A 27,781-nucleotide genomic window follows, 5' to 3' on the forward strand; every position below is an offset into this window, starting at 1 on the left:
GAATGACAACATTGTTTGAGTGAGTCCCTTGAACGGAAGTGCTCCGGAGAAAAACGACAGATCGTTTCACGATCTTGGGCGCCGCGTCCCTGGGCGGCAGGCGGGTCCGTTTCGTCGATCAGACAGGCTAATAATGACAAGGAAAAGGGCCTTATTGCCGTGGGCTTTGAGCGCCCCTCTTCCCTCCCCCTAGACTTTTTGGCATTAACGATTTCATACAAGAGCTCGAGCTATCAAACTCGAATCTCCCACTAGTTTTACCTTCGCTTCACACTCGAGCACAGCTGATTGACACATGGTCGGAATCACAATGCCCATTCTCCCAGCCGGCGCCAGAGATGCCAAGCCATCCAAGAAATGATTTCGATGATACTATGCTATGAGAAAAATTGTTATCCAGGAGAGATGGAGAGACGTCGACCTGCCCGCCTCCTCCCTCAGCCTGCTCACTTACCAGGCCACACCACACTGCACCACCTGCCCTACTCTATATATATCCCCTTGCACTTTTCGTAGAGGCACCTGCTGCCTCCTTCCTCAGCACCTAGGATGGAGACGGCAGGTTTGGGCGACCTGACGCCTGGCTGCTTCTCCAGCACCCGCCTAACCGTCTCCAGCCTCTTCTGCACCCGCAGCCAGTACTCGTCCTGCTGCGCTGGGCTGAGGTCCTCGACCACGCAGTCCATCACCTCGCTGTGCTCTTTTCTTTTATGAGCCTCGACATCTCTGTCACCCTCCGATAACAGGTATCGGCATGACCTAGTCCACAAATCGGCCTGCTCCGGGTCCATGGAGCAGTGACTCTACCTCCTGCCATCGGCACCCATGGCAAGGTCCGCCTCGAGACCACCGGGATGCTGTCCCAAGTATTCCTCAGGCCTCGGGTCCTCCGTCCTCCACTGGCCCGTGGCGCCACCGCTCGGCATGGGGACCTGGCTCGCGCCGCCCTGCTGCCCAGCGTGCTGGCCTCCGCCGGAGCCTGGAACCGTCCGGACAACCTGTCTGAACCGGTAGACCTCCTCCAAGATCATCTTGCGCATCTCTCCCACGTCCTCGACCACCTCGAAGTCGAAGTCGAAGGTCGTAGGGCAGTCCGGCTCGTCAGACGCGTCGTGCCAGATCTGCAAGTACGGGTGCTCGAGCGCCTGCTCGACGCTGATGCGCGAGGACGGGTCGAAGGCCAGCATACGGTCCAGCAGGTCGAGGGCGTCCGGGTTGGCGTTGGGGAAGAGCGAGGCGAAGGGCTTCTTGGGCATGAAGGGCAGGTTGCGGACGTACTCCTGGGCGCGGGGCGAGCCGATGCGGGACAGCGTCTCCTCGTTGGGCGTTCCGAGGATGTGGAGAATCTGATTGAGCTGGTCGACGTAGTCCCTGCCCTTGAAGAATGGTCGGCCTCCGAGAAGCTCGGCTAGGATGCAGCCCACGGACCAAACATCGACTGAAAAGCGAAAGCAGTCAGCAACACGGCTTCAAGCCATCGAGAAACGGGCCTGACGTACTAGCTTTGGTATAGCTCTGGAAGCTCAGCATGATCTCAGGGGCGCGGTACCATCTCGTGGCGACGTATTCTGTCATGTATCCGGCGTTCTCCTCGGGATCGATCGAGAAACCACGCGCCAGACCGAAGTCGCAAATCTTCAGCTCGCAATCCGCGTTGACCAACAGGTTTCCGGGCTTCAGGTCACGATGAAGCACGTTCGCTGAGTGGATGTATTTCAGGCCGCATAGGATCTGGTAGATGAAGGATTGGAAGTGAGCGTCGGTGAGGGGCTGGCCTGAGCGGATGATTGCAGCAAGATCGCATTCCATCAGCTCTGCGCAGACGAAATCATCATTGTCAGCATTCTGTAGGGCTTGCAATCGAGAAGATCAGTTCCCAAGGCAGTCGACGTACCTTCGTACAGATAAGTCTCATTGAAGTTGTCTGGGCGAGGAATGTCCATGTCATATAGGCAAGTGATCTACTCAGTATGCGGCGTCAGTCGAATTGCTCTTCGGCGCGGTCCTGGCGTGCTCGCGGGCTATGCAAGGTGGTGACACGGGAGCCGGCAGCTTACATTGCGATGGCCACGGAAGTGTTGTAGGAGCTTGATCTCACGCAGGGCGCGCTTGGCCAGGATCTTCTTGCTGAAGACATTGGTGACCTTCTTAATGGCGACGCCCTCGTTACTCTGGTTGTTGACAGCGGCGCTATTCGAACACACGAGGAGTCATTAGCCGACGGCCTGCCAATACACATGTCGCCAGCAGCATGGGACACCAGCCACTCACCACACGATGCCGTAGGCTCCCTGGCCCAGCTCCTTGGTAACGGTGTAGCGCTCGTCCACGATGAAGTCCTGGTTGAAGACCTTGAAGACCTTTCGTCCCTGTAGATCGGCCATCTTGACGACTATGTTGAAGGTATCTTGGTATGCGTGGTCTCCGTACTCAGCGATGGGCTTCGTCGGGCGCAAGGTGCGAGAATGAGCTCGCTGGTCGTGAGGTGCGCCGAGAACAAAGTCGGAAACTGGTGAAAGGATAATCTACCTAGGTAGTAGACAAAGGGCGCCGGTTGGGGGCAGCTTCTGTTCGATCGAGGAACGGCAAGGCTGCGTGCGTATCCAGATATCTATTAATGGAGAGCCTTGTCAGAAAGCTGTGCATGTGCGCGGAAGAAGTTGAGACGTTGCCTCGAAGGGTGTCGACTGTGTGGCACAGCCGAGGGGGAGGGGGAGCTTACATTGGGCAGCTCGGATGCTCAGAGGAAGGGATGGGTGATGGCAGCTTCCAACGATCGGGACGAGAGAGTCGGTGGAGCGGCTGAGAGAGGTTCCCCTTCTAATATAACATGAATGAAGAACTGTCTATCCTTTTCAGATTGGCCCTGTGCCCTGTTCCTGGGTGCGGTGCGGTGCAGTGCAGTGCAGGAGTGTCTGTCGGCCGATCAGATTCGCGCATTTGCTGTGCCCAGTCCACAATTATTGCGGTGCGGGACTTGCGACGAAGGAGGGGAACCAGGACCCAAGACCTGCCAGGACCGCCAGGACTGCCAGAGACCCTGGCCCGTTGGCTGAGCCCGCACCACAGTGACCACACACACCCACTCTCCTCCGCTGTAAGCCGTGCCCCACCCTCAAGAGAACGGTTGACCTTGGAACTCTGGTCCTTGCCAGCTTGCCAGCTTGCGACCTTGACCACCACCAGCAAGCACAAGGACCGCCAGGACCGGTCTAGGCTGGTCCCAAGTCTCTGGCCGGCCTCGATGTGATTTGCCGACTCCCTCGACCTTCTGCAGCGTGTAACCGCGCGACAACCTCCAGCATTGCCAGCTTGCTGTCTTTTTCGGTTCCAATGTCATGCGCAACCCAGCCTTGTCTCGGATGGCAAGACACGACCAAACGAGCACCTGGCGGTCTGCATACACATCAAAGTTTGACTGGCGAAATAGCCCACTATTCAGACGTCACTCACGAGGGTCCCTTCAGCCTCGCTCAAGATACCCACAATTCTCACCGCAGCAGCTACAGGTGACGATGATGAAAAACATCTTCTCGGTGAGCGCACGAATTGCCCAGTTGGTATCACTTGACAATGGGAATCCTCAACGCGCTACACAGCCTCATTCTCACCCATCCTGTTCAGGGGAAACGGGGCTCAGCAGCAGCCGGCAGGGACGAGCAGGGAGACTTTGCTCTTAAGGCTTATGCTGCATGCATACAATATAATAATGTATGGACGCTAGATCGGACCAAACGTGCATGCTACTAGCGCCCCAAAAGCCCATCGGACAGCCGGGGCTGCTTCGTCTGATGTCTCGTGCCGCTCAAGTGGCTTCTATCGCCGGGCATGACCGCCTTGGCCCACTGGAATCCAGCCCGTTTCTCCAAACTGAGATGACGCCAATTGGGGGCTATACGCAAGGTACTAAAGGGCTATAGGGCTGATGATGCGGACGGAGTACCTCTCGGGAACTTCTGTTCACCACTTCACATCGCCCGATTGGTGAGAGCCCGCTGTCAATTCAGTACTGCCTGGCTGCTGACGAGAAGTGACCTGGGCGTCTACGATTTTCTCTTTTTTTTAAAAAAAAAAAAAAAATTCTTTTCTATTTTGTGACAACGCGGATCGAGCAGCTTGGACTCGGCTCTGGGATTGATCTAACATCTCTTCCGTGGTATCAAACATAGGATGATCTATCATCGCGATGCACCGCAAGCAGAACCAGAAACGCCGCGGCTCCAAATATGCAATGGCAGTCAGTCAAAACAAGTATGCGTCAGTTGTCTCCTCCGCCCATCACTCCTCTGGTGTAACCTCTGGGAAGACGTCTTTGAGAAAGTTCTTGGTGAACCTCAAGCACTGGTTGTACGTTGTCTCGAAGCCATCCAGAGGCCCATACCACGGATCCTGAACGACTTCTGCCTTGCCGGTGCCCGAGTACTCGCCAAACAGCATGATCTTCGCCTTGGCCTCGGGCTTGTTCTTGTGCATTCTCTGGAGATCGTTGAGGTTGTTTCGGTCCATCGCGAAAACGTAGTCAAAGTTGTCGAGATCTTTCACGTTGAACTGCTCAAGTCTTAGCCAGTGCCACAATCCAGCATGCTTGGGCTTTAATCATCTGTTCCTCACCTTGCGCGCCCTGTGTACATAATCTGTGATGCCGTGCTCTTCCAGCGTTGCCATAGTTCGATCATCTGGTCCCTCGCCAACATGGTATGCACCTGTGCCGCAGCTATCGATCTTCTTTACGCGTCCTTGGTATGCAGGCTTGTTCGCAAGGCTCTGGAAGATTCCCTCAGCCATTGTAGACCGGCAAATATTGCCGAGGCAGACGAAGAGGACGGAGATGGGTTGACGTTCGGGCATGATCGCGGTGGTTGATCTGAAGTGTCGTCGTCTCGAAGTGGATGAAGGAAGAGCGGATTCGATAGTTTAGGATCGACGACAGGTTGCGGCGATTTATTGTCGATCAGAAAAATGCGCGGGCGGGTGCTCCGGGGAAGTGCAGAGATTCCAAGAAAAACGAAGCCGAGCCGTTGAGCTGTCCGGACAGCAGAGTGCCCCGCGATGACGCCCTCGGGAGCAGCGTCCAACCCTGGAAAGCGTGAGTGAAGCGGGGCAGGCAATTTGCCCAGCTGGATTCTTGCAGTCCAGCTCTTTCCATCAATCAACCCACATCACTGCGCATGGCCTTCTATTCCCAACCAGAGCGCCAGCGCCTTTCTCCCTTCAATGTCTGAGCAGCCACATGGACCCCAAAGTCCTTCGCCTCCACCACTGAGAGGCCAATGAGAGGCAAGGGCGAGTGAGTGAAAGGGTTCAAAGCTGCCCTGAGCCGACTCAGGGGCCTGATGTTGCGGCATTTCCTTTTTTGTCGTCGGCAAGCAATGAGTGAAGCTTGCCGTTGACGGCCTGTTGTGAGCAGGAACCCATGGTTGATCCGTGGAACGAGACTATTGGAATCTCCCCTGGACTGGACAAGCTTTATGAGGATGATCACAAGCCAGCTGGGGCCATTGCCGACCTGAGTCGCTTTATGCCTACGAGCCCGCACCTGACCAATCCAACAGCCTGGTACGGCCCCAGGTTACAAGATCAGCACTCCCACAATCGGCACCAACGACCTCTTCTGAGATCCTCGCGGACAAGATCTACCACAGTAACGACCGCTTATGCGGTCCGAGTAGATATATACACTAATACGACTTCCTGACACGGGCCATGGGACCGCGTGGTGACTGGTCCAGTCTTGTTCCCCATCTCCAATCTCGCAAGATCACAAGAGCCGTCCTTTGCGCATGTCCATCTTCTGCCCATGCTGCCCACCGCTCACATCATGCGCATGTTGTGTATGTAGCACTACAACCGGGACCCCAAGTTCGATGCCCCCCGCCCAGCATGACTAGAATCCGTCTACTGATCGCTCCCAGTCTAATTGTGTGAAGATTTCTTCCGTTGCATCGATATCTGACCAAAGCAAACAACATCAGCACCTCCAGTCAACCAGGTCTCTCGAGTTATGTGCGAAGAAGACTGGTCTGCTCAGGACCAGCGAGCTGGAAGCAAGCTTCTTGGTACGGAACCACCCGGCGAGGTTTCAGCACCCAGCCTTGTCCGGGCTCAGCCCTGCAAGACACGAGCGTCTCAGAACTGCCGGTCGATTTAGAGGTGGGTCGGCGGGACGAACCCGCCATCCGTCACTTTTTTTCGGGTGACCCCATTCGCTGGGAACCCTGGCAATGGGGCCTTTTTACCCCTGACCGGAGGTTACATTGGTTGGACGCCATTGGCAGGCCGGGGGCGGGATGGCAGATTGGCTGTTTCAACGTTAATTTTCTTCGACAACCTTCTTTCCTGCGCGCCTTCTAGTGAAGTTGCCAGCCTGACGCGACACAGAACCGGTGTCTCGAAGGGGATTTTCTCTCGCGAGCCAGCTCGGCCAAGGATGCCTTGTGGCCGAGAACAAAGGCACACTTGCCAGTCAGCCTTGGAACGGCCCGATGGCAGAATTGTTCTCATATCGGGCGCTATGAGCTGTCCCGGCGAGCTAATCGAGATGTGCCAACGTCTTCCGGTTCGCGGGACTGGTAAAAGCTGGCAGCTAGCTGCCAGGACGTGAAAAACCATCACCATCGTTGCAGCAACGGCTCGATCGCTTTGACAAGGCCTATGATCCAGTCCGTGCTGGTACCGTAGCCAAGACCCCATAGTCCAATCTGCGTTTCCCGTTGTCACGGACGTGCCCGGCGAACAGGCAATCCTGTTTGTACTCCCGAGGGGAGACATGGGTTTGGTTCAGGAGTATCCATTCACATCGCCCACTTTTATATTAGCTTTGTGACTAGGTTGGCGAGGTCCAGACTTCAACGATAAATACTTCAAGGGGTGCCTCTGTCCAGGCAGGCCTCTTGCTCCCGTCTCACTAATTCACTGTCATTATATCAAACCCAACATTTCAGATACAACTACCTAATCAGCCTTCGAGCTCTGGCATAAGCTTCATTCGCAAAACACCACCGCACCGTTCGACCTATCCCAGCTGTAGCTACCTCTACGACCCACAATTCTTCAAAATGCAGTTCAAGGCCATCGTCCTCTCTACCGTTCTCGGCCTGGTTGCCGCCCAGTCTTCTGACGTCGCCTCCCTCGTCACCGAGCTGCCGTCCTGCAGTCTGACCTGTCTCCTCGCTGGAGCCAGCGCCGCTGACTGCGAGTCCATGGACTACGCCTGCCAGTGCGGCAAGCAGGATGTCATCGTCGCCAACGCCACGTCTTGCTTGACGAGCTCGTGCAACACCAATGATATTGCCAGTACGTCTTATTCCAGTCAAGTAAGATCTCCCGTACAGCAACTAATACCACCTTCAGAAACCCAAACCGTGTCTCAGCAGATCTGCGACGCTGTCACGGGCGGCAACAGCAGCACTTCCGCCTCAGCCTCTGGGAGCACTGCCTCGGCTACTGGTTCCAGCGCCTCCTCGTCTGCCTCTGCTTCCTCTACTGGCGCCGCCGGGTCCAGTGCTGGCTCTCGTCCCGAGCTTTACGGCCTCGGTATGGCTGCTATCGCCGGCATTGCTGGTCTCATGGTCATGTAAATAGATTCCTAGAACCGTGCGGGAGTACGTACGTTTGGTCTGTGGACGCGACCATTTTCTATTCAAAACTTCAGGAAGACCTTCGTTATTTTGGAGGCAGGTACACATTACGGAAACTCAGGTTGATGACCATGGGTGCGCACCGATTGGTTTGGGATTTTGCACGGACAATATACCAAAGGAATTGGGCCCTACTGGACAGGGCTCTTGGAGAAAAAGTAGTCGTCTACTTCTGGCGTTCAAATCATACGAAAGCCTCCTCTTGAACGTCTAAAACCATTATTCCGTCCATCTCTAAGTGACATAGCTGTCTCATGTCTGTTCTCTGTCCACCCGATCGCCATCTATAAACAACCTTGATCTAAGCCAGGAGTCTGTCTGTAAGGATACAAGGTTTCGCTTAACCAGGGTAGAATCGTCCCAAGGCGCCGTCCTCCCCTCCATCGAACAGCCCAGTAACGCCATCCAGCGCGGCGAATTTCTCGGCGAATTTCATGCCCTCGCGCCTCTGGCCCTCCACCCTCTTCCAGTCCCACTCGGCATCCGCGCTGAGATCAATAACACCAACGTCCTGGGTCTCGTCGCCAACCTCATCGGCGCCACTCCTCCAGCCACCGGGCCTCTCAGGCAGCAGGCCGCTGTGCTCCATCAGGATGCTCGGGTTAACAGTAAAGCGCCCCACCTTAAAAACGTACTTGGAAATCGCCGTAGCAATAACATACTTCTGGAAGTCCTGCGCCTCGCCCTCGGCCACGGCGGCCCGCCTGGTCCGCAGCGGGCCGAACCACGACTTGGAGCCGCCGTCCCACGCCGTCGGCCTCACCTTGCCCTTGACCACGAAGTACGTCACGATGTAGAGCCACTTGCGGTCCCAGGCGAGGATGCGCGTCCACGTCTCGTAGCCCTGGAAGGGCGCGACCTCCTTCTTGAAGGAGCAGAAGACGCCGCCCAGCCCGATGCCCATGCCGCCCCTCGCGACGGTGCCGTCCGGGGTCACGGCGGCCTTTGTCTTGGCGTTGGCGGAGATGGCCTTGAGGCCGTCGCGGAGGAGGTACGTCACGCACTGGGTGCGCGCGATGTCGAGGTCGGTGAAGTAGGTCGCGTTGGACTTGTGGAGGTTGTAGTCGGTCTCGAGGAGGGAGTTGTACGTGGACGTGATGCTGTAGTGGAAGAGCATCCGCGACGTCTTCGCGGGGGCCTGCAGGAAGGGGATGTAGTTCCTGACGATGGCCGCCCAGACTCGGTACTGCGCAACGGGGGGCAAGTGCTGTCAGCGCGTGTGTCGTCTGGAAGGGGGAAAGGGTGGGGGGGGCTGCCTCACAGTCCATACGAAGGGCATGTTCTTGTAGTTCGCGACGACGAAGAGTGCCAGCAGGATGCGACTCGTGCGCCCGGGCCCGGTGACGAAGTTGGTCGCTACCGTCTTCAGGTCGATGTGCAGCAGAGAAACGCCGGCGACGCCGGCGGCGCCGGCCGCGAGCGGCAGGAGGAAGCCCAACGCGTTCGCGGATGCCATCTTGACAGCGTGTTTCCGTCTTGACGCAGGATTTTAGGTGTGCGTTTCTGTGATTACTATTCCTTCGGGGGAGGAGGCGATTTATATGTGCTGACAAGCTGGCTGACACGGCGCCGCGTAAAGCCGAAGAGCAGCACGACGATCACGACGACCCAGAGCGGCGCGGAGCGGAGCACGCAGGTGATGGTAGTCCCGCACTTTGCTATAAGGGAGGAGGACGACGAGTGGGGATAAGGCATCAAGGAAGGACTGACTTCAAGGAGTGGGAAGTCGTGTTCGTCCCTGTCCCTGGTCCTGTCACGTCCGTCGGTGGACGAGCGGTCGAGAGCTTGGTTTGGTGTGCTTTTGCAAATTGGTGAGACTGACTAGCGGATATTATCCACACGTAGCTTCCCGCCGCCGATTTCGCCCCGTGGCCGAGCCGAGGCTCGAAGTGCTTGGTTGCAATGACAGCCTTGGCCTCAGATGCTCTACAACTGTACAACTTACACCGCAATATCTGGTATACTTTTATTTCATTCGTATGTTTCAATTGGTGCTGTGGATGAGCCGACATTTTTCAGTTTGTCACACACCTTGCTAAGCTTTCCGTCCTTGGTATACAAGTTTCCCTGCACAACCACCTGCGATGGCTTGCATGTGCTGTGCCAGTTCATACACACTGCGAAGGCCACTGGAAATTCAGATATGAGTTTTGCAAGTTCACATTTCCCAACTGTGACAATGCTTTTTAGCAGCCATGCCAGGTGTATTCACAAAGTCCTCCGCCTTTGCCAGGCCAGCCTTACACGCCGCGCCCCACCGCTCTCTTGTTGCTTTTACCTATCACTCTACCTTCTTTTTTTGGATTCCCTATGTGATTGGGTTTGTAAGTTCATACAGCTCTTTAAAATTGTGGACATGGAAAGCTCGGGTAGACCTCGACTCAACTGGATGCCACACTGGATATTTTTCCTCGAGCAGTTTGATAGGCCACATTGGAAAACGCACTGGCTCATAGACAGCTTTAGCAAATTCCACATACAGTTTTTGAGTCTGAATCATCCGCATCGTCTTCCTTGGAAACTCGATGGAACACGTCTCAAGACTTGGCTTCTTGTAGGATTGACCAAGCATCACTGCAAAATGCTCTGGGCTGATAGCCGTGGTTCTCTACTTAGGACAACGAGCAAAGTTAAAGATGACCATAATACTCACGCATACATTTTTGGCCAATGATACAGAATTTGAAGTCATGTAATGATCGTTAAACACGACCCTTTTGTGTAATTTATTTTTAGATCCATCATATCGAATTACATGTAGCACATCAAAGTGGTAAAGAGAAGACAACAAGAACTCTTTGTAGCTTTGACAGGCTTGCCAATGGTGATTGTGCCATGAGAAATCCTATAGTATGCATTGTTTTGCAGACAGTCTTTTGAAATGGGGACATGGAATTTTTCTAAAAAGAAAATGACAAAATGGTCATTGTGACAAGGCGAGACTGCTCTGTCAGGCCGTGACAGGGCGTAGAAGGAGACAATCTCTTTGGCCAACCCTCTGACTGGATGAAGTACTTTAGTCGGAACTTGACTGCAATCTTTGAAGAACATACAATGCTATTGTCTCTTCTCACGATTGAATTCTTGTCACCAGCCATTTCCACGATGAAATATTCCCTGACAACCCAAATCTGTTCCACTATATAAATCCTCTCATCTCATGCCTTCTGAGATCTTCTTAAGCACACATTGCTGCACCACACACTTTACGGCTAGAGCACTAGAGTATTACAAACACGAACAGCACAAATCATCAGCCTTTCTGAACACTATGTCAGAAGAACAAGAGCGTGGGCGTCGAAGCGGGGCTCCGTCCCCTCAGCCTCAGCCCCAGCCCCAGCCCCAGCCCCAACCTCAGCCCAACGGCGGCAACTAGTAGAAAGTTTGCCTCCTACTTGGGCAGGTGAGCACAGGTTCATTCTTTCGGTAGTGTCGGTCTTGGGCTCAAGGAGTTAAATATGGATTCCAAAAAATGATTTGTATTATTTGCATTGCAACAAAATTCTACGTCCATGTGCTCGGAGTCAGCTTGCTAATATCGTGACCAGATTCCTCTGGACAATATCGTCTTGTTTCCCACGTGTTGCGAACTTCTCTGTAACTACGTGCATGTCTAGATTTAGATCACGGAAATCCCATTGCCACTTTCTGAGACCTTAATGTGGCCTTCACAAGCTTCGCGGGGTGGCCTCACAAGACGTCGGTGCCAGTGCAGCCCGCCTAATCGATGAAACGGGGACCCAGTCAACCCGCATATCCCAGCCGGTCGAAACAGTGACGCCCAGACGATGTTTACCCTCAAATCCTTTCAGATATCGATTTGCCCGTGCTTCAGCCCGGTGCCACGGCATGTGTGTCGTCTCGAGCCTCTGCTGTGCCGCCCCCTTGCAGCAGTGTGGAACTAGCGACCACTCCACGACCTGGGTCTCCAGTTTCTGGCACGGTCCGAGCAGGGGCCGTAATACGCATATTGAGCGGGCTCTATTTGACTCCCGGGATTGCTGGCCTGCTGTGGCGCGCCCGAGACCACGGTTCACGGAAACACTTGGCAACAGGGTCGACAGTGGTGCGACCGGGAGGAGCATGGGATCTGGTATCGAACGTAGATGTTGGGGACGTGCATGCAGGTTGACGGTCAACACTCCGAGTGGAAACTGTGAGGATGACTTGTGGAAGGCGATCAGTTATAAAAGAATGTTTCTGCCTTTCACTGTTGTGTTGTGTGAACTACCAGAACCCAACATCCATTCACTTCACTTCTCGGCTTCACCCATTCTTCAGCTGTGCTCTTAATTGCAAAATCTTCTTTGAAATTGATACCACCTCGTTGATCGAGCCGCTTCCCGAACCATTTTTTATTTCGGAAAACCTTCAAAATGCGTGCTTTCGCTGTCGTCATTGCTTGCCTCGTTGCTCTCGCTGCGGCGGTGCCTGAGAACATGATGGAGGATCGCATCATGCGTCGAGAATGCGTACGTGTGCCGAAGCTATTGGTTGACATTCGTGTTTCGAGCAGGCAAATCAACGGACTAACCTGAGTTTTGGATTTTAGGTTTGTGACGAAAACCACTGCGATGGTCCGGCTTGCTGCGCAAACGGTACTTGCTGAAGGAAATTAGACGCAATTTGAACGAGACTCTGGTGAATTACTTGATTTATAAAAGAAACTTTGGAATACCAGATTGAGGAAGACTGTCATGAATGTATTGTGCAAAACAACAATCCCAATCTGCTCATCTAGGTGAAATCAAAATGTTCGCTTTTGGATTGAATTGGGTCTTGGCTGTGCTTCAGAGCTCTAAGCACCGACCCTAACCCTCTCGTCATAACCAGGCCCACACACTGAGTGGGCTCATTTGCGCATTAAGTCTTGAAATTCTGAATCATCACAATTCAAACTTCACTCCCTACCACTTCTCATCCCTCCCGCCTGCAACGGAAAATACTCTGTTCATAATTATTTGAAAATGGACAGAGACTACGATGGCGTTAGCCCGCGAGATTTGGCACATGACATTGTGACGAGGAGTGACGAGCTGTTGCAACAAATGACACAGTTGCGGCAGAAATATCATGAGATCCGAGGCCCGCACCTGAGCATCCCTGGTCTGACAATTCTGATGGATGCCGTCAGGCAGGAGAGAAAGGCCGCAAAATCATTCTTGGACGAGCAAACGAACGGCTCGGCAGCCTCGGCTGGCGGCCCAGTGGAGGCTCGTCCTGCAGAGTCTCGTCTACGCTTCAGCAACCTGCCTGCTATCGAGCGCAACTGGGACACCCTAAAGCGCTGTCGCGATCTGGTGTCGATCGAGCAGTCAATACCAAAAACCCCAAAGGTAGAGGTCAAGGAGAACGGTGGGCTGATTGTCCATCGCAACCGGGGCGGCCAGGCCAGCCACAGTACGGGTATGGTCTATGTTCATGCAGTCGTCGATGGGGGAGCCGAATGGCTCCGCATAATCAGCAAGGACGAGAAACGAATACTCCTTGAGCTCGCTGCTGGTGGGTGGGATTGGGATCACGAAGAAGGGGACACAGATGAGGAGGATGATTCTGAACTGTTCGAGGATATCCCCATTCTTCGCACTGCAAAGGAACTTGCAGACACCGCTCGCAAATATTGGCATGACTACCACCGTCCGAGGATACGGATCCTACTCAGCCGCATACAAGAAGGCCAGAGTAAAGACATGGACAGAGTCATCAAAAAGTTGCGCAGTACTGGGGGCGATGACATAACCGTCACCGTCGACTGCGCAGACGCACCGTGGACTTCTGGTGAAACCTTACCGGACATCGATACCGCATTATCCAATCTTGTACCTATCGAGGACTTGGGTCGGTTTGGATCAACCGTTATCCTAGACACAAGCGTCTTGATTGCTCTGATATCGGATATCTCGCACGCTACTGTGGACGTGCAGCCGTGGCATAGCCAGGACTGTAAGGCTCAGATTCGAGATGAAGCAAATGGCACCAACTTCTTAACGGCACAGGCTTACCCACCACTTCGAGGGAAGCGGCTGGTCTGCACAAAGGAAGCCATGGAGCATTTTCGTGAGATAACGGCCACGATTGCAAGCCCCACGGAATTGGAAAGAGCGCGGCTTCTTTACTCTGGCGGGCCGAAAGACTTTCAGAAGCTCTCCATCCACCACGTGCCAGAAGACCTCAAGTTACCGGTGCAGGTGCTCTCCGAGGAGACTGATCTACGCGCCCAGGATCTTGTGCAAACAGGCAGGCTTCCGAAGGTAGCGATCAATGCTGAGACACACCTGCTGAACGTGCCCGGGAACCGAACCACTCACCTGTATGGCTGGTCCTCCGGGCTGACGGTTGTTACGAGCAACAGGTCGCTCGCGAAGAGGTTGGTGCGGATGATCGAGAACAGCCTGGAGAGAGACTACGACGATGGCCCCGTAATATGTACGTTGCCTTACAACCGGGCTTTGGCGACCAAAGGCCCTAAGAGGGTTGAGTGATTTGCCGTGGCCCGCTCCATAGACAATGCGGCAGAGCCTTCAACTCTTGCATTTGCGATCCATAGAAGCTTCCCGCTGGGGTTCTTATGCTACCTACGTTCAAGCACATGTTTCATCCAAGGCATTCTACTCCCTCTCTAGGAATTTATTGAATCCGGTCATCTCGAAACCCCATTTTGTACCTGGTGCATACTCGCCCGCAAAACGAGCCATGCAAGTGTTCCGCATGGCCAACTGACCCATTATTAACGGATTTACTGTGCCGCCGCCCTCCTTGATCTCCTCTGCACTCATGAACTCCACGCCGAATGTCCTCCCCGTAGCCTTGCCCAGCATCTCCATCAACTCCCCAGGGTTCTTCACCTGCGAGAACACTGCGATCTCGGCATCTTTGAATCTTTTTGACCCCATGAACGCCGCCACGGCGAATCTGGCGATACCCTCGTGGTCGATCATCGGAAGCCGAGTCCTCGGGAGAACTGCCGTTCGCCAGGTCCCAGTGACTGTATAGCCTGCAGCTTTGGCGCTCTCTATCTCGAGGACCCAGTTGGCTTAAACGAGCATTTTTCTATGACGATTCTGTATGTGCTTACCCCTCGGGATTGTTTATCCAGGTGACTGTACTTACGGCCAGGACACTTCGGGTCAGATTGGAATAGATGAGACAAGTGGCGGGATGCAAGGATGAGCAAAAGCATGACCGAGGAGGGAGCAAGACAGATATTGTTCAATTACATCAAGCATATATGTCATTTCATATTAGAATATTACTGGGATGTGTTGTGTAGGTGTCCCGCTATAGACTAAGTATCATGGTGTTCAGCACTTGAACACCACAAAGTTCGGCATCAAGGTGTCAAGGGGCCCCCTCAAGCGACACCCCAGATCTCAGTGGGCTCCACGTTGAATGTCAACAGCGGCGCCACAAATTGGTTGTACGACGAGACAGCGTAGCCCGTGTAGTTCCAGTATGTCCCACTACAGTTCGGATCGTCAGTCTACGTCTCATTCCTCACCTCGCGCAAGACAGGTAGCACTTACTCAGCAGTGGGGTCGGCAAACTCGTAGCTCACGGCCAAGTGAGCCCCTGTGCCGGTCGTGTTGACGGCCTGCAGGCGGGCGGCAACCTGGTGAGGGTTTCTGTTGTCGTCGAGGATCTGACAGTCGTCGTAGGGGGCGCCCTCGCCGGAGCCCGAGCAGTAGGCGTTGAATGCGGGCACTGACTCCGAAAAGGCCGGGGCACTGATGTTGAAGTCTAAAGAATCAAGTCAGCCGTGGTCACTTATATATGTACAACAAGACGAAGATGGAGAGGGCTAGACGCATACCATAGTAGCAGCCCGCCCGGGCACAACCGGCACTCCAGCCAGACACGGTCCATGTGTAGTTGGAAGCAACAGCCTGCTTGGTCTTGACGAGCTTCGCACGGGGCCCGCTCCACAGGTGAGCAGCCTCGGCGGACGCGAGGAGGGAGATGGCGGCGACAAGCGAGAACTGCATTTTGGATATGGCTTGGGAGATCGTGAAGAAGCGAGTGGTCAGTGTGGGAAAATGATTGGCAAAGCGTCTGGCTGGATATATTTTATATGAACGAAAGGTGGATAGACAATCTTAATAAGGGACCCTAAGACAATATGAAGTCATGGCAAAGAAACAAGCATCCCAACCCCCGAGGGTGATCGTCCTTTTTGTTTTCTGTTTCGATTCAATGTTTCCCCTGGCATCTACATGCGGTAACGAGCACACGGGCAGAATTCCGTCAGGGGGTTTGAGCATGCAGGCATGCCGGGCGCGAAAAGCGGCCTCCAAGGTTGCCAAGGGCCACTAAAAGCGGCCTCCACCAATCTTGGCCCGGGATGGGCATCCCAAAAGGGCACCACAACTGATCGACACTCGTCAAAGTGTCGGGCCACTGCCCCTTCAATATGGGGGCGGCATTCCATGAGGAGGGAGCATTGCCTGCTTGGGAAGGGCGTAAAAGGACGTCGTCCTCCGCTTTGCAGGGAGGGAGGCATCTTTGGCGAACCGGAAAAGGAACAGTCCCAACGGTGCAACCCTACCGAGCCTCAAAAGTTTCAAGAGCCTCGCATGTAGTATAATTCAGGGGTGGGCTTCGCCGGACCCGCTGGTCCAGGCGTGCACATGGCAGTACTCGGCGCTGCAGTACCTCGAGTACCACCGGCTTGCCGCTGGCTTGGGGATCGATGGAGACGGCCTGGACGGCGCGAAAATGCACGCAAGGCCAGGGCAGGCGGTGAATACGAGCTCTCTCTCGCGCGCGCATGAACGTCGAGGTTGGTGAGACCCGTGGGCCCCGAGCCCCGAAATCAGCGCCTTCGTCGCTCGGGAGCAGTCAGAGGCAGAGACGGCCGAGGGCATGGGAGAGCTCGAACCCCGATGAGGATGAGTTCCCTGTTCTCGCAGGGACGTCTCCAAGCAAGGACGCATTGAACCCCTGAAATGCCCGAAATACGCTCGTGGCGGTGCTGCAATGCAGATCAAAAAGCTCTCTGAGAGGATGAGAGTCAAGAAGAAACAAGCCCAGTACGGTGGAGGTTGTGGCCGGGGGTCCAGGGTCCGACTCCAACTGACCACAGCTCCAACTGCAGGCGGCCCGTACCCTCTCCGACCTTCAACCTCGTCTCGACCGCATCTGAATGAACGGGCTTATCTCCCCTTCCTTATCTCTGTGGCTTGCTGCTTCAGCATCCCAAGGTTGCCGGTGATGTCACTTCTAAAATGCGTACGACTGGTTCTGATAAGCTCTGAGGGGAGCGTCTGGCGTGGAGTGAACTGGTGATGATAAGGAAGCTCTTCGATCCGGTAGGCCGCGATCTCTTTACAGCTCATCAAGCGATGTGCCCGAGTACATATATCTTCTGCGTATGACTTCACGAAGAAACTCTTCCTGTCCGTCACGATGAACAATCATCGTGAAAACCGACACGCTCCCGCCGAGACTTCGACACTGCTCGGTGCCCCCTCGACAGCACGCACGGAAGGCGACGTAGAATCCCAGCTCCCCAGCGCCATCTCCAAGGACGAACAGGGCCTGCATCTCTCCTCGAAGTCTATCGGCGAGCGCCTCCCGTACAATGATTACACCACCATAGACTGGCTCCACGACCTCGTCAAGGACAGCGCCCGGCACCGAGCGCTGCACCACCGACCAGGCCTCAGGGGCAACCGGTTGGTGCTGTGGTGGGACGCGGCCCAAGGTTGGGTGGCTGCGTTCATCATTGGCGTATTGACCGCCGGCGTGGCGTTCCTCGTGGACGTCAGTGTAGCGAGTGTCGCAGACTGGAAAGAAGGGAGATGTGCCGGCGGCGCCGGCTGGTGGCTGGATCGCGAGCGGTGTGGTGACGGCGCGTGGAGGCCGTGGTCTGCCTCCCGGGGGACAGCATACGGGATATATGTCTGCGTTGCTCTTTTCTATGGGCTGATCGCTGGTGGTGTCACGATGCTCACCAAGGCAACCCTACCAGCCGCAGACAGTGGTGATTCTGATGGTGGCACCGGGGGAGGCGAGCCCCCTGCCGAGGTCCAATTCACCGAGACTACGACTGGCAAGTCCATGTACATGGCTGCTGGAAGCGGCATCCCAGAGATCAAGACGATCCTGTCAGGCTTCGTCATTCCTCACTTCCTCGATTTCAAAGTGCTTGTTGTCAAGGCCATGGGTGCCGTTTTCGCTGTCGGTACGGGCATGAACTTGGGCAAGGAAGGGCCATTTGTGCACATATCTACTTGTGTCGGATATCTGGTCGCCAACTGGTTCCCTAAGTACCGTGGAAATGGCAGGAAGATGAGAGAGATGCTCAGTGTCTCGTGTTCTTCGGGTTTGTCTGTCGCATTTGGGGCACCGATTGGCGGTGTGCTCTTCAGTTACGAGGTAAGTTGTCCTCACACTTGGGCTCGTAATTTCATCCTCGTCCCATGTGAGCTGTGGTCAAAGTGGTTTACCTTTGCTGCGCAGGAAATCAGCACGTACTTTCCCCGTCCCGTGCTGTGGAAAGCGTTCCTCTGCTCGCTCGTCGCAGCCGCCACCCTCAAGGAGCTCAACCCAACGGCGACGGGGAAGCTCGTTCTTTTCGAGACGAACTACGGCGTCAACTACGACGCCGTCCACTATATCGTCTTCATCCTCCTGGGGATCTGCGGTGGTATCTTCGGGGGTGTCTTCTGTCAGGCAAACTTTCGGTGGTCCAAGGTCTTCCGGAAATATTCGGTCATCAAAGATCACCCAGTATTTGAAATATTTCTGGTTGTGTTGTTGACATCTGTTTTACAGTATCCAAATAGACTGATCAGGTCGACGGGCGATGTAGTCATGGCCGAGTTGTTGGTCGACTGCAATGAGCCGGAAGACGTGGAAATGTCGTATGTTTGCGAGATGGAGGCGCTGCAGGACAAATCTGGGTATTATATGTGGCTAGCAACTGGTGCGCTGGTCAAGCTGCTACTCATGATCATCACCTTCGGCTGCAAAGTCCCCTCGGGAATCATCATACCTGCTCTGGATGCTGGTGCCTTGTTCGGGCGGATGGTTGGCCAGGCCCCCTTCCTCTTTGACTCCATCTCTCCAGGCATTTTCGCAATGGTCGGCGCAGCAGCATTTCTTGCCGGTGTCTCTCGGATGACAGTCAGTCTCGCGGTCATCATGTTCGAGCTCACCGGTGAAGTGAATTTCATCCCACCTTTCATGGTGGCTATTCTTACTAGCAAATGGGTTGCCGATGCCATAAGCGGGGAGAGCGTGTATGATCTGAGCCAGCACCTGCTGGGGCACCCATATCTGGATGCTGAGCATTCATTGACAAAGGTACGGGAAGCAGGAGGCGGAATGGCGGAGGACTTGATACCGCCAACGAATACGATGGAGGAGATTACAGTTCATATGGGGCCGGATGGGATCATAAGCAGGCAAGTTCTGCATAGTAAATTGGCACAATTGAAGGCGAGGGGGCTGATGGATGCTGGGTTGGTGTTGGTTAATGACCAAGGCATTTGCCATGGTTACTTACCTGAGGCGGAACTCCAATATGCTCTGACGCTCAAGGAGCACGTGGAAGGTGCCAATGAAGACGGGACTGGGTATGATGATATGGCTGACCTCTTCAGAGGGCCAATCTCGGACTTTGTCAATCGCACCCCCTTGACCATCCCGTCTACTGCACCGGTTGAGTATGCCGTGGAGATGTTTGGCAAGCTGGGGCTGCGGTATCTAGTCATTGTCGAGAAGGATACCGCCAAAGTGCTCGGGGTGGTCATCAAGAAGCGGTTGGTGAAGTATCTGGACGAATTGAAAGGCACACGGTGATGGGGACAGTTCCTTGAAATGCACTGAGCCTTCTCTTGTCCTTCTTGCATGGAGCTTATGGTATCTTCCTTCTGGCCGACCTTGGACCACAGTGATATTGACCGTGTCCACTTGTTTCGAGCTCGCGGGTCTTGGAAGAGTCATGTGTGATCAATTCGTCTATTGCGTCTTGGAGTGCCTTTCTCGGCCTGAAACATGCGCACAGCTCGCCTGCGTCTGGTTTCCCGTCTAATTGCTCCTCGCACCACCCTTGGCCGCTCTGAGCTCGTCCATCTTGGCCACCCGCTTCTTAAACTCGACGTACTGACATTTCTCGTAGCTGTGCCTCTCTTGCTGCATTTGTGTGTTAGCGTTTGCCCATCGATCCTCGGGCGTGCGGTGACAGTCCCGTCCAGCCCGGCTTGGGCGCCCGTTGGGAGCGGCGACCGTCGGGGCAGTCGGGTCTGGACCTACCTCGCACTTCCAGGGCAGGTAGTATGTCTCGAACCGGCATCGGTTGAGGGGAATCAGGAGGTTCGCGCAGCTGTCTCGGTATGCCAGCGGGAGCTTCGCATCGCGCATCTCCTCGCGGGTCGCCTCTGGTTGTCGATGCATGTCAGCGCAGATTCTCTCATTCGGGCTGGAACGGGGAGAGGAGGCCTTACGACGCGGCGCTTCGATTGCTTCATCGTGTGCCATGTTGGGCGGTGCAATCGTTGGTGGACTTGAGCCTTCAATTGCCCGGATTTGGTCTGTTCTCGGAGACGGTCGGCCGGACTGTAGATGACCTTGATGAAGCTCCCAATTGGCGTCGGCTGATAGGTCCGTGCACGAGTCTCGGTGCGACACCCCCGTCCTCTGATCATTTACGGGGTTAGGGTGGGAGCAGTTCTCATTGCGGTACCCGGGTGCCCGGGTACCCTCGTACCTACCCTGTCCAGCAACGACTTCAGAACGTTGTATAATAAAGTTGAGCTCCAACCAACAGCCGCGTCCGATCTGAACATCGTGAAATAACCTGATCATCATCAGCTTCGTGACTGCTACTGTTCTTCCTACTGAATTACTGTTCTTGTTACACACACAGCCAGGCCGGTTGATTATCAGTCGGCCTTGCCTTGGCACGCTAGTTCTGGTGATCGGCCCCACTCCACGAGCACAAGAGCTCGATTTGTCTGGTGATCCTGAGCAAGCCGAAAATGCAAGATTCTCATCCAAGGACCGTTGGCCCAATGGCAAGGCGTCTGACTACGACCCGTGATACCCTCATGAGGAATTCGGAATCAGGAGATTGCAGGTTCGATCCCTGCACGGTTCATAATACTCTAGGACAGCACTTCCATGTGCTCGAGAATATTTTTCTCGATTTGCTTTTGTCCCTCCCTCCGAGGCTTCGCGGAGCCAGGCTGTATCTAGCGTATGACATTCGAGCAGAAAGGCTGTGTAGACATCACAGTACTGTAAACACCCAGCAGTCTGTTGGCAGTTCAATAATGGCAATGCGTCTTTACCAGTCTAACAGGAGGTGTAGCCGGATGTAGATTTGCTGGTGACCGTGTTCTATCGTGGCCCCCAATGACGCGAGGTTCAACGCACACTCTCCGGATCACCAGTACCCTTCGGACGATATTGACCACCATACAAGCACTTGGAGGTGACACGGAGGATGGAAACGTCCAAATGATCTACCTAGGTATGCTGTTATTTCGCAGCTGGGACACAATTCAATGGCTTGGTATGCTCTAAACACATTGGTGCGTCTTGTCTAGGTTCATCAAGCTGGCTAGGGTACTTGCCAACACCGGCCCCTGATATCTTGTCATGACTCCGCAAGCAAACGGTTTGTTCTAAACTTGATTACATGAGGATATTAGTACTCGTTGCAGACTTCAGCCATAGAACATATAGCTCTTCAAATTCCACTATCTGAGACTTGTGACGCGCATAGATATTTGAAGTATGTACATAGCACGGGAGGGTGGGTTCTCGCCAGCTCATGAGGCAAGGAATCCGCAGGACAACCTAGCCACTTGCTATATAGACCGACCCAAGTGGCCGCCTCACACTTTGTGTGCTACATAGACTAGATGGGTAGTTGGCCCCATCTGCCAAGTCTGATTCAGCCCCCAAGCAGCTCAAGAACATTTGTGTGGCCCAAACTGAAATGCATGCGCCCTCACTCACAACCTGTGTCAACAGCTTTGCCCGCGCCTTTCAATACCTCGCATTCCTGCTTGTGTCCTCTTACGATTCACGCTGTCTTCAGAAGAAATCGATAGCACCCTCTTCGCAACGAAACGCCTCACAAAACTACCCACCAAATTAGCACCCTCCCTTCCATACATGTAAATGCATAGGGTGTGTGTGAGTCCGCCTGCAGAGGATACGAACATGAGGCTGTACTAGGGCCAACTTTCACTGACGAGTACACATGAATATCACGAGGTTATGGGAAATGGCTTGTTCATCCAAAAGGAAGGCGCTGTGTGGGTTTACCGCAATAGATAGGAGCATGCGGTCGCCCCGAAGTGCCGTTGCCACTTTACAGGATGAAGTTAGGGAGCATTCTTGTCTAGACGTGGGCCCTTGCAGGGCCATATCCGATGACCTCGCCAAGCTTCCGGGTACTCATCCGAGTATCTTCCCAGAGGACCTTTGCGCTGCAGGGCCGCTTTTAGCTTGTGACTACTGTTTTTGATTTCCACAAGCCTAACTATTTGCCCATCAACTGGCTCTCGACCTTAGCCGATATTCTAGTTGTCTGTCAAGGTCAGTCAGCCTGCATTGTGTCTAACATCCTTGGCTTGACGCTTACCCTGAGAGTGTTGGTGTCGAAGGCGGCAGGTCGTGGACCCAGAAATCCGGGGGCTTCTGCGGGGCATCCGGAGCTCAAGAGCTCCACGGCGGCCAAGCGGCTACTGGCCAGCACCCCTATCTGCCGCCCTTCGCTAACTTATCCGCAGAGGAGGACATAGCCGACGTCAACCCCAGATTCTACAACAAATAGCAGGCTGCTGATTTGCCAGAGCTTTGTTCCGGCATGCCCAGAAGTCGTATGCTGTAAGAGGGAGACAAGGGGCGGAAAACACACTTGTAACCATCGATCCTACTTATATCTCACATGAACTCGTCAGCCATTTGGAATACTTTCTGCCCCTCGACCGTATCCAAAGAAGTCAAAATCCCAAGTACAGCCATCACTCTAACAGGCCTTCACTTCAGTCCCTCAACCTAATTCCCTTTCAAACACATCACAGCCATGTCCTCCACCACGAATGGTGCCGTCAACGGCGGAGGTGCCAGCAAGAAGCCACAATATGACCCCAACTTCACAGACAGCGTCATCGCGGCAACCGGCCCCAAGGCCAGCCCGCGTATCAGGCAGGTCATGACCTCTCTGATCAAGCACGTGCACGACTTTGCCCGCGAGAATGACATCACTGTGTCCGAGTGGATGCAGGGTGTCGAGCTTCTCAACCGGTCGGGGCAGATGTCCAACGACCGGCGGAACGAGACCCAGCTGCTTTGCGATGTCATCGGGCTGGAGAGCCTGGTCGACGAGATCACCAATAAGCTGCTGGTGGGCGCCGACTACGAGAGCACCAAGACCGCGATCCTGGGGCCCTTCTTCAGGAAGGACACGCCGCCGACCGAGAACGACGCCAGCATCATCAAGACCATGCCCTCGGACGGCGAGGTCGTCTTCATGCACGGCATCGTCACGGACGCGGCGATGGGAAAGCCGCTCGAGGGCGTTACGGTGGATATCTGGCAGTGCAGCACCAACGGGCTGTATGAGCAGCAGGATCCGGACCAGGCGGAGTTCAACCTGAGGGGAAAGCTTACCACGGATAAGAACGGCTACTATGGGCTCTACTGTATCCGACCAGTACCATACCCGGTCCCATACGACGGTGAGTGCACTGACCGGCCCGGAAGAGAGCTCAGCGTGACTAACACACCGCAGGCCCGGCAGGAGAGCTTCTGCAGCTCCTGGATCGCCACCCGTACCGCCCAGCCCACATCCACATCATGGTAAGACTCCCTTTCCTCGCCCAGGGGCTTAAAGCGTGATCAGGAGCTGACCCGCACACAGGCTGGCAAGGGTGACGTGTACGCACCTCTGGTGACGCAGATCTTTGACAAAAAGACAAAGTATCTTGACAACGACTCTGTCTTTGCTGTCAAGGACGACCTGGTGGTTGACTTCGTCCCGGTGAAGGACCACCCGAAAGCCTCGCTGGAGCTTGAATACAACATTCGTTTGGCGGCTCAAAAGGCTTAATTTCAGTGTTCGAGTTCTTGATCAATGCTGCGGGTGGCCAGGCTGCGTTCAGTATCTAATTAGCTGTATCAAATTGATAGTACGAGCATTCCATTCGATCCGAATTTTTCACCTCGAAAAGCTGTCATCTACCGAGTCTTGCCCAGCTTCAGTGTTGTCTTCGATACCTGGCCAACATTCAAATCCTACCTGCAACAAGGTACAATGTGAACCTGCAGGACCGTCAATTATACCTTCGCTTTTCCTTCGCGGTGTAAGGCTCCCTGAAACAAATCCAGGTGTGACGGCACGGCTATGTAAGCTACACTGTATTCTTCAGAAGCGGTTCTGGAGAATTCTGGCACTGAATTAAACTAGAGAATAAAACGAAGTCATTTCAGACTAGTAATAGCCTAGATACTGACGTCTAGAAGCTCCTTTTCTAGTCGCATAACAAACTCTGATGTCCTACTACACATCACACCAGAAGCTACTCATGAAGGAGAGCAAGGCAGCAAACATCAGCTCAGAAGCAAAGTACGTAATGGTTAAAGGTCGAATCAAATAATTTATCCGTCTTGGCCATCGCACTAATCTGGTTCTCTGTATGCAGGTCAGAGTCGTCCTGGTCTCATTGGCACTGGCGCTTTTCTGTTAATATGAAGGTCGCTCAGCAAAGGAACTGTGTCGTCAAATTTGATTTTGGTGAGACGATTGGCCTGTCACGAGGGAGCTTGACAAACGGTTGTATCGCTGGTATAATGGCCATTGAGCGCTCCTTATTCGTCCATCCGGTAGTCCCAAGGAATGGACGAATGAAATAGCTCCATCAAGTCCGTGCCGTTTAGTAGCCCATCGCCAAATTGGGAAGGGTCATCGCCCATAGGGAAATACAACATATCCGACAATTGAAACTCCTGGTCTCCACTAGGAATCTGCGCAAAATTTGTTAGCCATTCGAAGCGCCGAACAATCATCATCTTCCAGAGGCTACCGTTACTCACCGGCACCGTATCAAACGCGGGCTGCAGAGGAGGACCGCTCGTGGCTCCAAGGTCGCCATCCAGCGCCGGTTGAGGTACTTTTCCTGAGCTTGTTGATGTGACTCTCTCGGTCTGTGGCTTGCCGGGTAGCACGCTGCTCCCGTCATTAGTCTTGCCCCTGCTCACATACTCTCGAGCGATTTGTGAGAACTGAGTTAGGAGAGAGCCCGGAAGCCAACCAGCACTCGCGTACTCGATCCTGCTGAAGTGGCCGCCCGCGACGTCCAGCAGAGCGAGGTTCGTGTTTGTTTCCGGGTGTTTCGGATAGCTTATCACCACGTCGAATACGACCAGGAGTGACGCCATAGGGATCCCAGCAGCGAACCTTGCACGAACGACTGTCAGTAAGTCGCCTTAACCGTGGAAGCAATGACGGGGCTTCCTTACCAAAACGGAGTAGAGGGATCCACGTCGATGAAAGCTGCCAACTCCAGCACGTTCCGCGCGGCCTCGGACATGATGCTCGTGCTTTCGGCCTGACTGGCCGTACTCACGAGCCCGCGTGTCCTCGCCGCCAGATACAGCCTCGCGCGGCAGAGGGCTAACCTGAAGCTGTTGTACATAAGGTGGGTCCAGACAGAAGCCGTCCTGAGGAGGGAGGTCTCAATGAGATTGATCCTGAATGTGTCGTTCGGCTTTCCGTTCACTGGGGTCGTCATCCTCCAACGCTCCAACTCGCTCTCGAGCTGGTCGATGACCTCTAGGAAGTATTCCTCGGTCTTCCCCGTCACACCGGCGCAGAAGAGAGAAGACGCCGCCCGGGAGAGTAGTCTTCCATAACGTGCGTTTGCCAACATCCAATCATATTCGCCAAAGATAGCTTCAGGGACTACTGGAATGGGGACAGAGATGTCGTGATCAGCAAACGCCTGCTGGCCATCAGCACCTCGTTTTGGCCAGTTATCCGGACATGTGCGGAACCGGGATAGGCTTTTAACAGCTTTTCATGACTTACAGAAGGCCTGCCGAAGTGGAAACTGGACATCTTCTCAACTGAATAAAGGGTCCAAAATGCCTTCTGATAGCTGAGGGTACTGCTTTCTGGAAGTTTGTGACTCCGGAGATTCTGTGCCCTCCTGGCAGCCTCTTGGATTACAACATGTTCGATGGCCATGCAGGAAAGTGAGAGGCAATAGATAGACATTGCTGTCAACGCTTGAAGCACAAGGATAGAGTCAGGAAGGCTGAGCAGGTCGGGAAATAGGGACATAGACGTGGAAAATAACCCCCATGATTTTCCCCTTCCAGGTTGATAGCTTCCCTCGCCACAGAGCTGACAGCCCAGAGCAAGAACAGCATTATACAAAGCCAACCAGGCTTTGTTGTGCTGGAGCTCCTGCGAGAACGTTGGAGCCAACATGGTGTCCTCGAAGGCTTTCCTGTCAAGGAAGGGGTAGAGGGGATGAGCCCGTGTGAAGTATGCTAAAGTACAGAGAATGAGAGTCAACGTCTCCAGAAAAGGGCAGAGGAGATGACATGAGTGGGCGAGCTGGAAATCAGTGGACAGAGGAAGGGCAGGAAACCGTGGAAAGTACCAGCACTCACCCTCTAAGTAAGAGTTGGCCTCGCTGGCACCGATGACGATACCGCGGTTTTCTCTAGCAAGTTGCAACGGTTTAGAAGACGCCGTGTCATGTCGTGGTAGGCGAGACTGGACTAGTGACGTTATCTTTCCCAGTAGCTCGTCTACTTTGTTGTTCTGTAACTGCTTCGATATATGCAGCAGTTTGTTATCGGAGAAGAACGTCACTCTATAATTGCCAACTGCCGGTGATGGTTAGAAGAGTCTTGGCAGGGAGCGCCGTTTGAACATGCCGAATATCTCATTTCCCTAATACCGTCAACAGAAAACCTAGCGGCAGAAACGCCAACACAACATACCTGAACGGCAAATGGTTTGCTGTCCTTTAGGCCGCCCGTGGCTCGAGCCTGAGACAGAAGCTTGTCGACATAGAGATTTGGCAAATTGTCGGCGGGCTTGGAAGAATTATATCAGCAGCTATTTGCAGCATGGGTTGGTCACGTTGACACTGACTTGACCACCAGCGGATTCATTTCTGCGCGGGCTATGTTCCCCTGGACTTTGCGAGTTGTTGACCGTGACTTCGAAATTGACTATGCATTGATTGTTGGCAACTTTGGCTTCGATACTGCACTGGCGTAACGGGTTTACCATTGGGTCTTCGCGCTGGTTTCACAGGACTGAAGTGACAATTCTCTTTTCGGCGCTGTTTGGAGTGTCAGGATACCACCACGGAGACAGGGACGCCTCAAGAGACCTACGAGGCAACTCAGGCAAGGGCCAGGATAGCCTGCGAGCAGCAACGATCAGCCGTGTCTTCTTGTCCTCATGGTGTCGATGTGCTGCTCCTCGATACGGAAGCTTACCTGAGCAACGAACCTTGCGGGCCTTGCAGGTGTCGCAGGTCCTGGCAAGTCTACGGCTGGTTGGCGCATCGGACATTTCGGCAGGATAATTCTGGTTCGGATATGATGGGAGCACTCGACTGGTAGGGAAGCGGATTGGAGCGTCGCCAAAATACCCACAACGGTGGTGTTTCGGCCACTGCTTGGACCGAGTCCAACCTGGGTCCACCGCCACTAAACCCCTCTAGGCATGTCGGTTCCGAGACACCACACGGCAGAACAAAAAAGAACGTCTTCGGCCTTGACCGCCCGGCATTTCAGTCCAGGGCTGAGTGGGCTCACTGCATAGATCTACATAGAATGTTGACTGTTCCCAGCTGCTGACAGGGCCTTGGTGGGCGTCATAGCTCTTGCATCCTATCGTGCGGATTACGTCTGAAGAGCACCGAGGGTTCCACCCCGAGGCTCGGGAGGCTCCTCTCGGAAGATGGCGTCAGCAAAGGAGTCTCGGATCGACCAGAGCCCTGAGTATGTATGGTAAGCGACCGATCTCTCTCAAGGCAGAGGGAGGGTATAAGGAGATGTCGCCGGCCTGTTTCCTGGAACGGCCCTGGATGGCTTGCTGCGCCAGGTGAAGGCACTCCTCTGTCTTCTTTTTTTTTTTTTTTTTTTTTTTTTTTCTCTCTCCT

The 27,781-nt window shown here is 54.1% G+C and overlaps 11 protein-coding genes and 1 non-coding gene across 12 annotated transcripts; 5 read left to right on the top strand and 7 right to left on the bottom strand.

The window, feature by feature from the left end:
• Window positions 1-482: 482 nt before the first annotated feature.
• Window positions 483-2,384, bottom strand: INS49_012722 (uncharacterized protein; the record flags this gene model as incomplete). The annotated part of the gene is made up of 6 exons (XM_043173425.1): window positions 483-759; window positions 808-1,438; window positions 1,500-1,814; window positions 1,895-1,961; window positions 2,058-2,190; window positions 2,272-2,384. 6 exons carry the CDS (start codon window positions 2,382-2,384, stop codon window positions 483-485), a joined length of 1,536 nt encoding a protein of 511 aa, XP_043022722.1.
• Window positions 2,385-4,278: 1,894 nt separating this feature from the next.
• On the bottom strand, window positions 4,279-4,848 carry INS49_012723 (uncharacterized protein; the record flags this gene model as incomplete). The annotated part of the gene is made up of 2 exons (XM_043173426.1): window positions 4,279-4,548; window positions 4,612-4,848. The coding sequence occupies 2 exons, from the start codon at window positions 4,846-4,848 to the stop codon at window positions 4,279-4,281; spliced, it is 507 nt and encodes a 168-aa protein (XP_043022723.1).
• Window positions 4,849-7,055: 2,207 nt separating this feature from the next.
• Window positions 7,056-7,577, top strand: INS49_012724 (uncharacterized protein; the record flags this gene model as incomplete). The annotated part of the gene is made up of 2 exons (XM_043173427.1): window positions 7,056-7,293; window positions 7,351-7,577. 2 exons carry the CDS (start codon window positions 7,056-7,058, stop codon window positions 7,575-7,577), a joined length of 465 nt encoding a protein of 154 aa, XP_043022724.1.
• Window positions 7,578-7,977: 400 nt separating this feature from the next.
• Window positions 7,978-9,093, bottom strand: INS49_012725 (uncharacterized protein; the record flags this gene model as incomplete). The annotated part of the gene is made up of 2 exons (XM_043173428.1): window positions 7,978-8,823; window positions 8,899-9,093. The coding sequence occupies 2 exons, from the start codon at window positions 9,091-9,093 to the stop codon at window positions 7,978-7,980; spliced, it is 1,041 nt and encodes a 346-aa protein (XP_043022725.1).
• Window positions 9,094-12,604: 3,511 nt separating this feature from the next.
• INS49_012726 (uncharacterized protein) lies at window positions 12,605-14,119 on the top strand (the record flags this gene model as incomplete). Its single annotated transcript, XM_043173429.1, has 1 exon — window positions 12,605-14,119. One exon carries the CDS (start codon window positions 12,605-12,607, stop codon window positions 14,117-14,119), a length of 1,515 nt encoding a protein of 504 aa, XP_043022726.1.
• A 126-nt stretch (window positions 14,120-14,245) lies between these two features.
• On the bottom strand, window positions 14,246-14,575 carry INS49_012727 (uncharacterized protein; the record flags this gene model as incomplete). The annotated part of the gene is made up of 2 exons (XM_043173430.1): window positions 14,246-14,301; window positions 14,359-14,575. 2 exons carry the CDS (start codon window positions 14,573-14,575, stop codon window positions 14,246-14,248), a joined length of 273 nt encoding a protein of 90 aa, XP_043022727.1.
• Window positions 14,576-14,988: 413 nt separating this feature from the next.
• On the bottom strand, window positions 14,989-15,619 carry INS49_012728 (uncharacterized protein; the record flags this gene model as incomplete). The annotated part of the gene is made up of 3 exons (XM_043173431.1): window positions 14,989-15,097; window positions 15,161-15,374; window positions 15,448-15,619. 3 exons carry the CDS (start codon window positions 15,617-15,619, stop codon window positions 14,989-14,991), a joined length of 495 nt encoding a protein of 164 aa, XP_043022728.1.
• A 1,420-nt stretch (window positions 15,620-17,039) lies between these two features.
• Window positions 17,040-19,439, top strand: INS49_012729 (uncharacterized protein; the record flags this gene model as incomplete). The annotated part of the gene is made up of 3 exons (XM_043173432.1): window positions 17,040-18,011; window positions 18,096-18,941; window positions 19,179-19,439. The coding sequence occupies 3 exons, from the start codon at window positions 17,040-17,042 to the stop codon at window positions 19,437-19,439; spliced, it is 2,079 nt and encodes a 692-aa protein (XP_043022729.1).
• A 228-nt stretch (window positions 19,440-19,667) lies between these two features.
• INS49_012730 (uncharacterized protein) lies at window positions 19,668-20,117 on the bottom strand (the record flags this gene model as incomplete). The annotated part of the gene is made up of 3 exons (XM_043173433.1): window positions 19,668-19,772; window positions 19,893-20,017; window positions 20,084-20,117. 3 exons carry the CDS (start codon window positions 20,115-20,117, stop codon window positions 19,668-19,670), a joined length of 264 nt encoding a protein of 87 aa, XP_043022730.1.
• Window positions 20,118-20,636: 519 nt separating this feature from the next.
• INS49_012731 lies at window positions 20,637-20,736 on the top strand. Its single transcript has one exon. It is a non-coding gene; the product is annotated as a tRNA-Arg (tRNA).
• Window positions 20,737-22,677: 1,941 nt separating this feature from the next.
• On the top strand, window positions 22,678-23,703 carry INS49_012732 (uncharacterized protein; the record flags this gene model as incomplete). Its single annotated transcript, XM_043173434.1, has 3 exons — window positions 22,678-23,332; window positions 23,386-23,453; window positions 23,515-23,703. 3 exons carry the CDS (start codon window positions 22,678-22,680, stop codon window positions 23,701-23,703), a joined length of 912 nt encoding a protein of 303 aa, XP_043022731.1.
• Window positions 23,704-24,461: 758 nt separating this feature from the next.
• Window positions 24,462-26,901, bottom strand: INS49_012733 (uncharacterized protein; the record flags this gene model as incomplete). The annotated part of the gene is made up of 6 exons (XM_043173435.1): window positions 24,462-24,617; window positions 24,687-25,050; window positions 25,113-25,557; window positions 26,271-26,430; window positions 26,607-26,702; window positions 26,899-26,901. The coding sequence occupies 6 exons, from the start codon at window positions 26,899-26,901 to the stop codon at window positions 24,462-24,464; spliced, it is 1,224 nt and encodes a 407-aa protein (XP_043022732.1).
• Between the last annotated feature and the right edge of the window lie 880 nt (window positions 26,902-27,781).

Source organism: Diaporthe citri (assembly GCF_014595645.1).
Source record: "Diaporthe citri strain NFHF-8-4 chromosome Unknown scaffold_6, whole genome shotgun sequence".
NCBI classification, from domain to species: domain Eukaryota; kingdom Fungi; phylum Ascomycota; class Sordariomycetes; order Diaporthales; family Diaporthaceae; genus Diaporthe; species Diaporthe citri.